General features: G+C 40.6%; 1 protein-coding gene across 2 annotated transcripts in view; it reads left to right on the top strand.

Moving 5' to 3' along the window:
• The first annotated feature begins 212 nt into the window (after window positions 1-212).
• Window positions 213-16,334, top strand: part of AK4 (adenylate kinase 4) — a 61,948-nt gene continuing 45,826 nt past the window's right edge. The window contains exons 1-3 of one of the 2 annotated variants that reach the window (XM_054979946.1): window positions 213-446; window positions 827-956; window positions 1,158-1,308. In XM_054979946.1, coding sequence (XP_054835921.1) covers window positions 1,164-1,308 — 145 coding nt within the window. In that variant the 5' untranslated portion in view covers window positions 213-446; window positions 827-956; window positions 1,158-1,163. Of the gene's footprint in view, window positions 447-826; window positions 957-1,153; window positions 1,309-16,334 lie in introns of both variants that reach the window. The other variant, XM_054979945.1, reaches the window with a different exon arrangement.

Raw genomic sequence — 16,334 nt, 5'->3', positions numbered from 1 at the left:
TCCTAGAAGAAGGGGTGGAGAAGGGCGGGAGAGAGTCTGCCTGTAAGGGCTGCTGGGATATATAGTCCATTTATGTAGCGAGGTGGGCAAAACGGCTCTCAGAAAATGAAAACGGAGGACTACAACTCCTAAACTGCTTTGCTCCGTAAGGGGCGCGGTTCGCGTGGCTTTTCTCTACCACTGGTATTTCTTTGCCCTGGCGACGGGCTGGGGCTATTCCTGTGTGCGAACGGGCTGAGTAATTGAGAGCCTCACTTTCCCTGGGCGTCTTCTCTTAAAGGCGCAGGCGGAGCCGCGGGCTAGCAAGCGAGAATAAAACGTTGTAATCTGCTGTTTTTGATTGAGAGGGGAGCGATAGGCAACATATTAGAGAAATGTTTTAAAACGCCATTTTGCAATCTTATTTTCCTTGGGAGTTCCCCCCTTTTGTAACGCTCCAAGAAGTGGTGAGTTCACTGCTTTCCTCGCTCCTACCCTAATAGCGAAGTCGTGTGCACTTGTGAACAGTTCTGAGAAAGGGAGAAGAATGGGGAGTATTTATCCCCCACCCTGATCCAGACGTCTAGGAGATTTCTAGGCAACTCTTAAACCCAGTCAGTGTTCGGGATTGTTTAGCCATGTGCTTTGGTGGACGGCAGGTTTAATACTCTACCAAGCCCAGAGGAAGGTGTGCATGTGTGTGAATGTGCAACCGAGTTCTTGCTTTTCGTGTCGAGAGGCATTTGGGCGAGATTTGCCCACGTGCAAAAAACCCGGGGGGTGGGGGTGGGGTGGGGTTGCGAGTTACAACTGTCGTCTACATTTGACATCTTGTCTTGCTTTGCAGGTCCGGTTTTCTCCATTGGAGAGATCGTGACAAACCGCCGTTCGCTGTTCCTCCCTCCTGTCCCCCGGGCAGCGAGGAGCATTCCTTCCAACTCTCCCGCGGACACGGGGCGGGGAAGGAGAAACTTTTGGTAAGGCAGTATGGCTGGGAGTAAGTCGCGCGGCGGCGCTTTCGTCGGGACTGGTTGGAAGCGGGGGGGGGGGGCGGTATTGTCGGTGGAGCTCCAAAGAGCGGAAGAATCTCTGTCGCTTGGCTCTTCCCGGGATGGGGGTCTTGGGCGTTTCGGGGGCCGCTGTGGGTTTGACTGTCGTTTCTTTGGCTTCCTAGAAAGCTCTCAATGGCCGCCAGGCTTTTGCGAGCGGTTGTCTTGGGACCCCCGGGCTCCGGCAAAGGAACGGTGTGCGAGAGGATCGCCAAGAGCTTTGGCCTCCAGCATCTTTCCAGCGGGCAGTTCTTAAGGGAGAATATCAAGGCGAACACTGGTAAGTGGGTGAGGGAAAACAAGCGTGTCCCTCCCCTCCCGTATCTCCTACGTGCTATCTGGCATGCAAAAATATATCTGGGACATGGCCTTGCCGGGTTTCTTTTTTGAGATTGTACCTTGCATGGATTTATGCATGTTGATGGTGGCCCTGTAACACTTATTGCTGGAGTGTTGCTCTCTTTTTGTGCGTGTGGTTGACAAGCATAGTATCTGCAGGCATGCACCATCTGAATCTGGAATCTAGAGACAATATGCTATAGAACAGTCACATTAATGTAGTAGGAATACTCCAGGATTCAGAATCATCACAGTTTGAGTTTCCAGCTGTCTTTAAGCTTCCTACCAATGCTACAGTAGCAGAGTTAAGATAAAGATAAGAATTAGCTGCAATTACAACAGTCTCCCTGCTAATAATGAGGCCATCCAATGCTTACTCTAACTAAACCTTCAAATCCTTAATTGTAGATTTTACTTTTCCTTCTGTATTGAGAAAATAATTCAGTCGATTGGTCTATGTCAGTCATAAAGCAAGCTATGCACAGAGCATATTGTATTAAATTCATTCAGGGAACAGGGAGTTGTTCCCTAAAACACTTTGCAAATTGAAGGAGTATTGAATTTAATACTTGCATCCATATTAGCACCTTTACAGCAGTTTGTATATAGAAGGGAGGGGTGTATTTCTGAAAATGTGCCTTACAGTGAACTTTGTTACACTGTATTGAGTTCTAATCTCTCTGGGTTCTGGACTCTATTTAGTTGGATCTGTGTTTCTAGTTGCCATTTCACATGATCCAAGAGAAGAAGCATGGTGTAAATATTTCAATAAATAAATACTGCGCAGTCACGCTTTACTAATGAATGTGTAATTATTCAATGATCATCTAGTTCAGGGGTGGGCAATTGTTTTGGCTCGGGGGCCACTTTGTGGGAGTGGAGGTTAGCGGAGGGCTGCACCTTTTAAAATGATTGCATTCATTAGTTAACTGCATTTCAGAAAAGGTATAAATTGTATCATAAAAATCAATAAATATAAATTAAATAAAATAGTGGTAGTTTTATTCAATTTATTTATTGTGCTAATTTCATATCATCTATAGCTGCAAGCACATTTAATTTTAGAATCAGTTTAATGACTGTCTTGGCGGGCCACAAAAAACTCTGTAGCGGGCCGCATGTGGCTCGCGGGCCGCAATTTGCTCACCCCTGATCTAGTTGATTCCAGATGAGTTAAGAGCCAATATAGAATGTCTGATGGGGATTTGAATTTGTGTTCTAATTCCCACTTTTGCATGAAGCTTACCAATGATAGTTGCTATTCAGAAGGTTGTTATGAAGCAAATGGTGTATGTGGGAGGAGGGAGCACGCTTTGAGATCATTAGCAGATGGCTGGAATAAAAATATCAAATAAGGTAAAATAAGTAAGCTTATTTCATTTAAAGAATATAGCGAAGGCGATGGTTGTAATTACCACATGCAGCTGAGTGTTCACACTGAAAGAACTCTCATCACTTTTCGTGAAGTTTTCCTTTCAAATGAAGCATTAATGTAATAACCACACAGATTCTGAAACGTCATTAGGTTGTGTTCTGATGCCGAGAACACTGGCAGTGAGCTCACTGCTGTGCTGAAAGTCCTTAGAGTTGCAGCTTCGGGAAGGAAGCCATAAGCTGCACTCCTGAGGGCACTTTCTTAGGAGAAAGAGGAAAACTAAATATCAAGAACTGCAGGGTAGATTGATTTGAATCAAGACAATGTGAAGTCACTGACTTAAGAGCACCAAGGCTTTAAATCATGCTTCTCATTAATACTATGTTACATAAGCAGTGTGCAAATCTGATCACTAAAACATATTGATGTACAACTAAATAGAGCATTTGTACCATATAAGGCCATTTCCACATGTGTGATTTGCCATGTACTCAATGCTATTGTGAAGTGGATTTTTCCCCTTGCTGCATCCTTGAACCTGTTTTTCCTTGACTTTTCTGCCATCTTTCCCATACTTGCTTTGCTGTGATGTTTTGGGAAGGACTGCAGAAAAGCTATGCTGGCTGCTAAGCAGACAGGAAATTTTGGATTTTCCTGGTCCTACTCACACAGCAGCCATTTTCCCTGTCCCAGTTCATCTCCCTGCATGACACCAGAAAGCTCTTTTGAAGGTTTTTAATAATCTGCAGTTACCATGTTGAAATGATGGTATGTCCATTACCTGTTTGATTTGCAAAAAAACCCATTCAGGCAAAGCCCCCCCCCTCCTAGTACTGAGGTGGGGGATCGGTGTTATATGGGGACTGAGGCAGGGAATGCTCCTCTCTGGAGGCCCCTCTGTGCTGTAGCTGTAGTGATGGGGGGGGGAGGGTTCTGAAAGAAAGTGTTGCTTTGGAGAAAACTCTGAAGAAGGAATGCTTCACATAATTTTTAAATAATCTTGGTTTTCATAAAATAGTACAACATTTGTTAAATGGATAACTTTGATTATTACCTGTATCAAACTTGCAGTAGTTTAGGAATGATACCTGGAAATTAAATTGAGTGTGTTACAGTACAAGGTTAATCCTCCTTGGCTAAAAGGACATAATGACCCAGAAAAAAGATTTCTTAATGAAAAGACTTGATTATTCTGTTATATAAGACTTTATGGTATATTGTTTTGATATGATATCTTTCTGCAGAAAAGAAATACTGAATGCAAAGTCAAATCTCAAACTAATTATTTAGAATATGGCAAGTTATATAAACTTCTTTTTGCCTTGGGTAGAATAATATTGTGAAACAAGGTCGGCACTCTTCCAAATGGGTGATGTTGCTGCACATGAAACCACTCTCACATTCTCTTCCAGCATGTTATTCTCAAATTGACAAGCAGAGCAGGAAGGTCTCAACATGGCTGAAGCCATGATCTTGAGGGTGCCCGACTGGTCAAGGTGCCACCCAGTGTCTCCATCTTCCTAATACTACTTAAGCAGGATTACTTAGTTACTTGAATGAGGTTCTTTAATTTATGACCTTTAATTTTCTGTAGCAGAATATTTCTTATTGCAGCGAGATCGCTTGTTTCCCATGTCATTAAAATATGATTATGAATGACTACCGTACTAAGTACTGAATCAACTAAAAGGACTGTGTAAAGTTAAGGTAATGAGCTGAAATTATATTATACACTGCCATGTATCAAGCCACAGAGACGGCTGAATCTTCTACAGGCCAATGACCATACAGTGTTTGAGAGGCCTTTTAGGTATATCTTTATATTCCAAAAGAAACCTCTTTGCAGTCTTGCTGAGCTCACATCTTACTTCATGCCAGATCATATAAATTAATCATAATTTGCAATGCTTTCAAAGCATTCTTTATTGTAAACAGTGAATTAAAGAAATACAAATTAGTCATAATCACAGATATTTTATGAAATTAGGATAACTAGCATAACTTAGTTTTCTCTATTGTTATCCCTTCATTGATCATAATTTTCATAATGTGGCATGCTGTGTGTGGGTCTTTACCAAACTAATCTCAAAACATTTTACTAGTCTACTATTCTACTTTCTATATTTTGCTTTGTTTGCTATCTTGTCTCTAAGATTAACCTCCTGTTAGCTTCTTCTTGTTCCTGAAGGTTTATATATATATATAGTCAGCTTGTTACATTCTTGAATAGTCCTAGATAGCACTTTTACAGTGCAATGCTAAGCAGAGTTACTCCAGTCTAAGCCCATTGATGTCAATAGGCTTAGACTGGAGTAACTCTTCTTAGGATTGCAGTGTAAGAGACTGAGTCTGAAGACAGAATCAGAATATCTACATGTAGGTGTATTTTTTCTTATCTCTGTTTTGTCAGCAGCACTTAAATTTTAATTCATGTCATAATCTTTCACAGGGCTTTTTCTGTGAAAAGAGGTGGTGGAACTCAGTGATGGAATGCAGGACTGCACAATGATGTCACTTTGGGTCAGCTGGAATAAGGGGGGAGTTTTTTAAAGTTTAAATCGCCCTTGGTGAAAATGGTCACATGGCCGGTGGCCCCGCCCCCTGATCTCCAGACAAAGAGGAGTTTAGATTGCCCTCCGTGGCATGGAGGGCAATCTAAACTCCCCTCTGTCTGGAGATCAGGGGGCAGGGCCACCAGCCATGTGACCATTTTCAAGAGGTGCCGGAACTCCATTCCACCACATTCCTGCTGAAAAAAAGCCCTGAATCTTTCATACCAACTAAGGGCTGTTCTCAGAAAGAACTTCCCTGTGGGAATTTGATCATCCCTGTTCAAAAAAGACCCTTCAGTGCCCTGGTATGCATTCCTCTTCCTGAACTTTACCATAGAGTTACAGTGCAGCTGTTAGCATTGACCTTCTCTCAAGATGGGGGAGAATATTGAAAGATGGCTTAAGGGCAGGTTGCATGAACTTCTCCATTCTTTTAGAATAGACTTTCCAATATCTTCATTATACATCCAGAAAATTTACTAATGCTATATTTTTCCATGGAAAAATTTCTGCCCTACGTATTTCAATATAGTCTGTTTATGTACAGTTGCTGGGGCTGTTGTGCTGCAGATCAATCATGTTAGATGGGCTAATTATGCTTTCTTTTGCTAATGTTATTTAAATGTTTAAATTATTTAAATTTAAATCAGAATTTTTTCTTTGTGAGATTTCCGGTTTGGGCTTCATGGAGGTCTGACGCAGCTCCATTTGCGGAGCTGACCGGACTGCCGTTTTAAGTGGCCGGTGGGGGAAAAATAGCCCGCGGCCGACTGCTCTCAGGCGGAGAGCAGGCAAAGAACGCTCAAGACCCTAGGGTGTGCTAGATCTCGGACGAGGGGGGCTCTACACAACGGGTCCCCTCCCGATCCTTGAGGTCCCACCCTGCGATGGGTCGGCTACAATCTCTGCGGCAGTTCTGGGGCCAATTCGGCTGGCATAAGACCTACATACCCAAGCTTCGATTGAGGGAAGAAACGGAGAGAAGTTAAAATCGAAACAGCGATTACAACCCGAGAAAAGTGAATGAGAAGGTAAAGATCACTATCTTCTGTTACGGGACAGATTGATTAAAGCAGAGAGGAATAAAAGTAGATTTTCAAACTGCAACAGGCTAACGATAAAGAGGGGAAGACTCGGCAACAGTTGTATTTGAAAAGAGACTCAGTTTAAAGAAATTAAAGGAATTGGACTATTGTTTTGAATACTTGCGGTTATGGAGCTGTGAGAAAAAGACACCATCGCGAGACCTACTGTGGGAAGTCGGGAGACAGGAAGTGCGTAACAACAATAGAGTTGCTGGAGAGAAGCGGCCCTTGCTGGAGGGCAGGAAGAAGGGAATCGCCATCTTTGAAAGGGGAAGGGTCGCGGCCTCAGCGGAAAAGGAAGTAGGCCATCTTGGATTGCAAAATCATAGAGAAACCATAGAGAAAAGACGCCCGACATTTTGGACTCTTTAAAATTTAATTTTTGTAAGAAGACCGGGACATTTGAAATAAAAGGACATTAAATTTTACGCCACGGAGTTAAGGAAGAGAGCGGACTCGTGGGAGCGAGCCAAAGCAAGCCCCACGATGTCAAAAAAAGAGTGGCAATCGGCAATAGAAAACCTGGATAAAAAACTTTTAGATGTGATTAAAGAATTTAAGGACACGAAATTGGAGTTGATTAAAGAGGTTAAAGAGGTTACACAGACAGTAAAATCGGAGCTGTCAGAAGTGAAAAAAGGTATGGAAACAATACAAAGTGAACTACAAGGAACGCAGCAGAGAGTTAAAACAGTAGAAGACGCGATGGAGAACTTAGCAGACACGCAACAAACAGAGATGAGACTGATGAGGGGGAGAATGTCAGTTGCAGAAACTAAACACATGGAGAAGCAGTTACGTTTTCATGGCTTGCCAGAAGTGGAAGGAAAATCAGCGCAAGAACAGATGACTGAGGTGTTAGCTGAATACCTGGGGAAGGAGGAGGAGGAAGTTGTGGCTATCCTAGATGTGGCATATCGTGTGAACTCGAGAATTGCAACCCAGAGGAAATTACCAAGAGACGTGATTGTGCAGTTTACGACACGAAATATGAAAGAGAAGATTGTGACAAAACAGTTTCAAGATCCATTGGAGATTGATGGCAAGACGATTATCATAATGAAGGAATTACCCAGGTCAGTGTTATCAGATCGGAAAAAATACAAAGTGCTAATTCAGATCTTGAAGGACATGAAAATCAGGTACAGATGGGAGTTACCAGAAGGTGTGTCCTTTGAGTTTGGAGGGGCCAAAAAGCGCATCAGAACTGAGCGAGAGATGGAGCGATTTATAAGGGACAATGAAAAAGACTTACCAACAAGACTATGAGTATGGAGTGTAAAGTTTTATCTTGGAATGTAAATGGACTAAACTCACCGAATAAGAGAAAAAATATTTTCCACTGGCTATTAAAACAAAAATGTGACATTGTTTGTTTGCAAGAGACCCATATCAGAAAGCAGGATGTAAAATATTTAAAATCAGGAAAATTGGGCAAAGAATTTGTAGCGGCCTCCAATAAAAAAAAAAGGGGAGTGGTGTTGTACATAAAAGAGGAGCTACAGCCAAAATTTGTAATGAAAGATGTGGAAGCCAGATTTATTGCAGTGGAATGTACTTGGGACTTAAAGAGAGTGTTGGTAGTCGGAGTTTATACACCTAACGGTGCAAAGGAAAGCTTCTTTGAGGATTTGAGGAAGCAACTAGATGATCTTTCATACGACCAGATAATTCTTGCCGGAGACTTCAATGGAGTGACGAACTTGGAATTAGATAAAAAGACAACAACTGCACAAAAGAAAAGAGGACTATTACCAAAGCTTTTTTTTGACTTGATACAACAGGAGACTTTAGAAGATGTATGGAGAAGAGAATATCCTAAAAGTAGACAATTTACTTTTTATTCTGCAAGGCACTGTACACTATCAAGAATTGATATGATCTGGGCCTCAAAAGACTTAGCGTTATGGACTAAGGAGGTAGAAATAATGCCGATGGTAGGCTCAGATCATAATCCAATCATGTGGAAATTAGGGAAAAGGAGAAAAAGGAAAGCATGGAGAATAAATGAGGACTTGCTACAGGAAGGAGAGAGTATGGAGATGTTGAGAAGAGAGACAAAGTTCTTCATACAATACAACGTAAATAAAGAAGTACCAACTGACAAAGTTTGGGACGCTTATAAGGCGGTTATAAGGGGCATACTAATGGACTTAAATGGTAGAGCAAGAAAAAAGAAAGAGGAGAAAAGACAAGAGATTGAGGAGAAAATAAAAGCCAAAGAAATACAGTTAAAAAAGAGACCAGGGAAAAAGAAATTATATCAGGAAATTAAAATACTTCAAGAACAGTTAACAGCAATGAATAATAAGGAATTGGAGTGGAATCTTAAAAGATTGAATCAGAAAGCGTTTGAAGGTGCAAATAAACCTGGGAAGTATTTGGCATGGCAACTGAAGAAGAGAAGGGAAAAGAAAATAATAAATAGAATTTGCGAAGATAATAAAACGTATTTGGAACAGACTACCATTAGTAGAGCCTTTTACAAATTCTACGCTAAGTTGTATAATAAGAAAGAGGTAAATAAAGAGTCAATAGCGTTATATTTGGAGAAAATGAAACTTCCAGTAATTTCGGAAGCTTGGAGAAATAAACTGAACAGTGAAGTAACAGATGAGGAACTAAACAAGGCAATACAATCTGCAAATCTAGGAAAGGTGCCAGGGCCAGATGGACTTACAGCGAAATTATATAAGGTAATGGCCAATGAACTGGCACCATTCCTAAAAGAGGTGATCAATGGAGTTTTAAAGGACCAGCGGATTCCAGATACCTGGAATGAAGTGAATATATCATTGATCCCCAAAGAAGGCCAAGACTTGACTAATGTGAAAAACTACAGACCTATATCGCTACTTAACAATGATTATAAAATCTTTGCGAAGATACTGGCGGAGAGACTGAAGGGGTGGCTTACGGAAGTCATTGAGGAGGAACAAGCAGGCTTTTTGCCAGACAGACAAATCAGAGACAATTTAAGGACAGTGATTAATGCTATTGAATATTATGACAAGCGTTGTGACAAAGAGGTTGGTTTCTTCTTTGTTGATGCTGAAAAGGCGTTTGATAATTTAAACTGGGACTTTATGTTTGCCACTATGGAAAAGCTACAATTGGGAGAAAGATTCATTAGAGCAATTAAGGAAATTTACAGAGACCAGACTGCAGCAATTGTGGTGAATGATGAAGCGACTAAGAAATTGATTATAAGTAAAGGAACAAGACAAGGTTGCCCGTTGTCTCCACTGCTGTTCATTTTGGTATTGGAGATCCTGATGATACAAATACGACAAGATGAAAAAATTCGAGGAATTAAAATAAAGGACTATTCATATAAGGTCAGAGCATTTGCGGATGACATAATGTTAATTGTAGAAGACCCATTGGAGAACATGCCAAAAGTGATAGATAAGATTAAGGAGTTTGGAGATTTGGCAGGTTTCTATATTAATAAAAAGAAGTCAAAGATACTATGCAAAAATATGACTAAGCAGAAACAACAATTGTTAACGGAAATAACGGATTGTGAAGTAACAAGTAAGGTGAAATATTTTGGAATCGAACTGACTGCTAAGAATATAGACTTATTTAAAAACAACTATGAAAAACTATGGACTCAGATAGAGAGAGATTTGATTAAATGGAACAGACTAAATTTGTCATGGTTGGGAAGGATTGCAGCAGTTAAGATGAATGTGCTACCAAGAGTAATGTTTTTGCTACAGACAATACCAATCATCAGTGACTCTAAGCAATTTGAGAAATGGCAGAGGAAAATATCAGACTTTGTATGGGCAGGCAAGAAGCCTCGAGTGAAAATGAAAGTTTTACAAGATGCAAAGGAAAGAGGCGGAATGCAACTGCCCAATCTAAGACTTTACCATGACGCAATTTGCTTGGTGTGGTTGAAGGAGTGGATGACGTTAAAGAATAAGAAATTACTAGCCCTAGAGGGATATAAAAAAATATTTGGATGGCACGCATACTTATGGCATGATAAAGTAAAGGCGAACTCGATGTTCCTGCATCACTATATACGGAGAAGTTTATATATAATCTGGAAGAAGTATAGAATCTATCTGGAAGAAGGAACCCCTTTGTGGGTAGTTCCATATGAGGTGATAGATCCGAGAGCTGTTGATAATGAGCAACAATGTCTAACTTATAAAGAAATAACTAGAACTGAAGAATCTAAACTCAGAATAAAGACTCAGGAGGAACTATCACCTTATTATGATTGGTTCCAGTATAGACAGATTAGAGATTTATATAACTCGGACTCTGTAAAGGGAGGTATACGAACAGAAAACTCGGAACTAGAGCAGACCCTTCTTAAAGAGGACAAGAAAAGAATATCTAAGGTATACCAAGCACTGCTGAAATGGTATACTGAGGATGAAATAGTTAAAGGACAAATGGTGAAATGGGCCATAATTTCAACAAAGAAATAACAATGGAGGCATGGGAATACTTGTGGAAGACTACAATGAAGACAACGACATGCACTAGTATTAAAGAGAACATTTACAAAATGATTTACCGTTGGTACATGACACCAAAGAAGATTGCGCTAGGGAATTTGAACACTTCTAATAAATGCTGGAAATGCAGGAAGCATGAGGGCTCCCTCTACCACATGTGGTGGACGTGTGAGGTAGCTAGGCAGTACTGGGGGGAAATAATAAGAGAAATGAGTGAGATATTACAATTTCAAATTAATAAGAACCCAGAACTCCTGCTACTAAACTTGGGAATGGAGGGAATTCCAGCCCATCATAGGACGTTGATATTTTACATGACGGCAGCAGCTAGACTTTTGTATGCGCAAAAATGGAAAATACAAGAAGTGCCAACTATTGAAGATTGGATCCACAAATTGCTGTATATGGCAGAAATGGACAAAATGACAAGAAAATTGAGAAACCTGGACTCAGGACAGTTTAACACAGACTGGGAGAAGCTGAAACAACATTTGGAGAAGAAATGGGAGGTGGGAGGAGAACTGTGGCAGTTTGAGAACTACTGAAGTACAATAAAATGTAGAGGGGGGTGACTTTACCGGGGAGGAGAAGAGGTAAAAGAGAATTTCTAAGCAGTTATGATATTAGATTGATATATATAGAATAATAAATAGAATATTGATAGAAAATAATTAATCATAAGCGTTAACTATAAGGATTGATTAACTAATAATATTTTCTTTTTGATTCCGTACAGTGTACCAAACTGAATATGTTTATTTGAAGTTGTATATGAGTCAAATTGATTGATATCATATATAGACTTATGACTGAAGGGGAATAGAAATACTAATGTAAACAAATATAACTAAAATAGAAAGAAGAAGATAGAATGAATAACATATAGAGTATAAGTTAAACTGGTTGATTTATATGAATGTATGGTTTACATAGTTTATGATATATAGAAATATTTGAAAGTGAAATAATGAAAAATGGGATAAATTGTTTATCCATTATGGAAAATGGGACTCATAGTCAGGGTACAGAGTATTAAAAATAGTTAAAGAAGTATTGCTTAGAATAAAGAGAGAATATATATTTGTTAGATAGAGGAGATTAAAAGGAGTAAGGGAAAAGGGACAAAGGGTTGGAAAACTGTTGGAAGTCAACAAAAAGGGGGAGGAAAGGGAGGGGGTTAGAAATTGGGAAATGGGAATATTGACTGTAATGTGTAAACATTTGATCCTAACCCAATAAAAAATTTTTCAAAAAAAAAAAAAGAATTTTTTCTTTGTAAAATTTTTCCACATCGCTGGATTTGTGATCAGCAAATGCAGAAGTTGGATTTGAAGATGATTCTTTCATGTAGTGGGTCAGTTTTTTAAGGTATGTTGATTGGGACAGAATTAATTAACATAGCAGTATCGCGCAGTTCTTGCAGAAGCAAGAATGATTGTGTGGTAGCCTGCTGTATCTGATTACTCCTTGGAAATCACGAGTCCAGTTCTTAATATGCAGGTGACTAGAGTATCAAAATGTATCCAAGAAGTGGATTCGGTTTCGTTTTCTCCGCCATGTCGGACGCTCCTCTTCGCTGGCTCGAGAGGAAGCGGCCGAGCACCCTGTCCGGGCGGCTGATCTGCGAAGATTAGCCCCCAAAACTCCCAGTGAGGGAGGCTGGGTCCGGGACGCTGCGGGAAGAGCCCCCTGGAATCAATGCGGGGGGTTAATTGCCCGTTTGTCCCTACGGAGGCCGGCGGACGTGCGCGGCGCCTCGAGTGCTGCCGGGCCATGAGAAACGGCAAAGAGCAGAATTAGGCGAGAGCCTACAAGTAAGCGAATTCCTTCTGTTATTACAAGCGTACGTGAAGGAGAGGTGAGATCTGAAGCCAAGAAGGCTCACTCTTCCCCTTTGCTGAGTCTCAAAATTTGGTTGGCGCCCCCCCCCCAAAATGGCAACAAAGAAACAAAGTCCTGCCCTTGGCAAGTCAGTTTCGGCTGCCTTAAAGGGAGAATCGTTGGAGGAAATTGTACGGAGGGCGGTTGGTGAAGCTATAAAACCCTTTGTTGACAAGCTGAATGAAACAGATCAAAGGGTGGGCTTAATTGAGAGCGAAGTGAAAACCATCAAGGAAGCAGCGGGGGGGGCAGAGAAGTCTGCTCGGGAAAGTGCGTCACTCGTGAAGGCTACGAATAAAGAGCTTAAACTGGTGGAGAATCAGTTGATCGGGCTACAAGTGGAACGAACACAGACAATTTTGCGCCTCCAGAATGTGAAAGAGGAGGAAAACGAGGACTTACGGGGTCTTGTCTCGGAACTATTGGCGACACCCGCGAGGGCAACTAAAGAAGAAGTTAAAAGCGCCATTTTGGAAGCCCGTCGGGCTACTTCAAAGTATGCAATGAAGCGTCAGTTGCCGCGCGAGATCATCATCGATTTTTCATCTAAGAGGATCCGGGACACTATCCTATACAATTCATACAATGCGGATTTGGACTTCTTGGGCAACAAAATTAAGATATTGAAAGACGTCCCATTTCTAGTCCGGAAAAGACGTTTTAAGTATAAAAAGTTCGCAGCTCTTCTGAGAGAACGTGGAATAAAGTACAAATGGTTATTTCCGGAAGGAATCTGGTTCACCCATAAAGATCAAGCCTTTAAGATATTATCAGAAGATCAACTAAGGGATTTTGAGGACAGGAACCCAGAATTCCAGTGCACCAAGCAAGACGAAAAGGAGAAGTCTGAGGGGGAGGGGGAGGAAACGAGCAATGCGGCTGCAGTTGCGCAGAGAGAACTCCGTCCGGGACCCAGGAGGGGAAGAAAAATTTAACTTGAAATTAAATTGTAATTTGCATTTAGTAAGGTCAACCACTCCATCAATATAATATAAAGCTTTAACTTTTGAATAATGGCAGTATGAAGGGAAAACAGAAATGTAGTGTTTAGTGTTTAGTGTTTGTAGGGTACCTTCCCCTTTTTTCCACCCCTCCCTCCCTCTTCCTTTTGTCTTTCCTCTTTCCTATCCCTTGTGTTATTGTAGTCTTTTGTAGTTACTGTTTTGTAGGGTATGTATGTATGTAGTAGTTGTATGTTAGATATTGAAAATAAAAAATTATATTAAAAAAAAAATGTATCCAAGAAGTATCTTTCCATTACAGATCCGCTGTCTTTGCCTGGTCCAGGTAGCAAGGGCGTGCAGAGAGATGTCCTTTCTGGGTGGCTCTTCCCTCTCTTCCCCTGTCTTCCTAAGGATGTGGAATTTGATGACATTTTACTCTCTGTAGTGATTTGTTTAATTTTTTTAAAGCCTTTGGGTTGGACTGGGCTGTAAATCTTAAAAATGATTTCAGATGCCTTGTTTGAACACTTAAATCATCTTTAACATGTCTTAGTTCACTGGAATCTTTAGACCCCAGGCAAGGGCATTTGCTTGAGGTACATCTAAAATATGAATGGCAGGCTATTTAAACAAACAATGTAAAAACATAACTGAAAGACCAGAAAACCTGACTCCTTACACATCTGCATACTCTTGTGTAGGTTTTAAGAAGACAGGTCTTTGGGGTTTCTTGCAGTGAGCACAATCGCCTTTATGAGTGACTAAATGCCAGTTTGAACTATTAATTATGAAAAGATAGTAGTAATAGTGTTTGGTGCTTCATATTCCTTTTGGCAGTTAAAGCCTTATGAGTGCCAGAAGTGCCCTTAGATTTTAGGTTAGTCATAGTTTCCATGATCCATCTAGGCAGGAAACAGCTTCCTGATGTCAGTCACTGCATCAAGAAAAGCTAGTGGGGCGTGGCTTTGATTCCCAAGGGAATGGAAGCATTTTAGGAGAGCTCTGTCCTCCTTAACCCTCAATCCCCTGTAAAATAAATACTCCTGTACTCAAAAAATTCTTAGTATGATAAAACAAGCCTCTAAGAAAAAGAAGTTACAGTTTAAAATTGTTAAAGACTTAGAGCACTGTTTTTCTGACACGAGTGACTCCAAGCAGGTGAGGAACAACAGTGAAGAACTGCTTAAAATGGCTGCCGAGAGAACAGAGATCGCTGAGGCGCAGGTAACTCCCTCAGAAATGACTCTGGATCCCCAGTTGCAGTATTTGGAACAAAGATTACTCAATCAAATGGCCAAACTGTTACAGCCTCTAGTAAATCAATTATCAGAAATAAGAATAGAACTGAATAAAACAAACCAGAAATCAGAAATGGCTCTAAATTTGTGTCAGGAATCTCAAAGCGATATAAAAGATCTTCAGCACCTGACTGAGTCTCACTGGGAAAGAATTCTCAGTCTTGAGATAAAGGCCCGGCAGAGGAATTTAAAGATAAGGGGGGTGGAAGACTCATTTGCCACCAGTGAAAATCTGAAGGCAGCCCTGACAACGTGGCTAGTCAGGCCCTTCAGGCTGGGAGAGGAGCCCCCCCCCCTTCATTAACAAGGCCTACAGGGTTGGCTCAGAGAGGCTCTTCAGAAACAAGCCAGGCCCAAGGGACATTATAATCGAGATTACAGAGGAATCAATGCGACTGAAAATACTGCAAGAAGCCAGAAGTAAGGGCTTTATCCCTCTTAAAGGAGACTCAATACTCATTTTTGAAGACCTGCCTAAAGAAACCTTGACAAAACGAAAAGAACTGAAACCTATAACTGAGGCTCTTAGAAAATCTAACATACGCTACAAGTGGCTGAATTACTGCCAAGTGTTAGTGATTATTCAAGGCAAGCAATACACAGCATCGGATTTAGGAACGGGGGTGGAGCTTCTGACTGCTTTGGGAATAGAAACACCCATGGAAGTCAGCAGGAACAGCAACAAGAGGAAGCAGCCGTTACCTCCGTCACCCCCACAAGGGAGCAAGATCCCAATAAGAGGCTTTTAAAGCAGCATTTATATATAAAGAATGAGAGAATTATAGTTGTGATTTAATAGGAGTCGGGGGTAGTCAAATATTGAAACGGGTATGATCACAGGGGTTTGGGGGAGGGAGGGTAAAGTTCTTCTAAGACAGCTCCAGTTTTGTTTTTTGTTTTTTTAATAGCTCAAGACTTGGGGACTTTTCCCTCCCCAAAGCTAGAGTCTAACTCTAGTTTAAGAGCTATTTCTGGGGATATTGGGTAGTTTTTTGTTCTTAAAGTTATTAAAAGTTTTATTAAAAAAAATTATAACTAAAGATCTCAAATTAATATAAAGGGGAGGGAGGGTGTGGGGGGGGGGAGTTAACGTTTGCATCTTACAGGGCTTTGAATAAGTTTTCCAGGCTATACAGGTTTACAACTAAATAATTTTAATACTGATCAATTGTTATTGATTGTTATTTGAGTAATTGCAGGATTTAATAATTTGATTAATAATTACATAACTATTGTCTTAAATACATTGATTAAGAAATTGATTAATATTTATATACCTATTAAGTTATTTACAGTGATTAATTACTTGATTAATTGTTATATATCTGTTTGAGTAAATACAGAGTTATTT

This window comes from Eublepharis macularius, chromosome 5 (assembly GCF_028583425.1).
Source record: "Eublepharis macularius isolate TG4126 chromosome 5, MPM_Emac_v1.0, whole genome shotgun sequence".
In the NCBI taxonomy this organism is placed as follows: domain Eukaryota; kingdom Metazoa; phylum Chordata; class Lepidosauria; order Squamata; family Eublepharidae; genus Eublepharis; species Eublepharis macularius.
The sequence above is the reverse complement of the archived record's forward strand: the minus strand, read 5'-3'. Positions and strand labels throughout refer to the sequence as shown.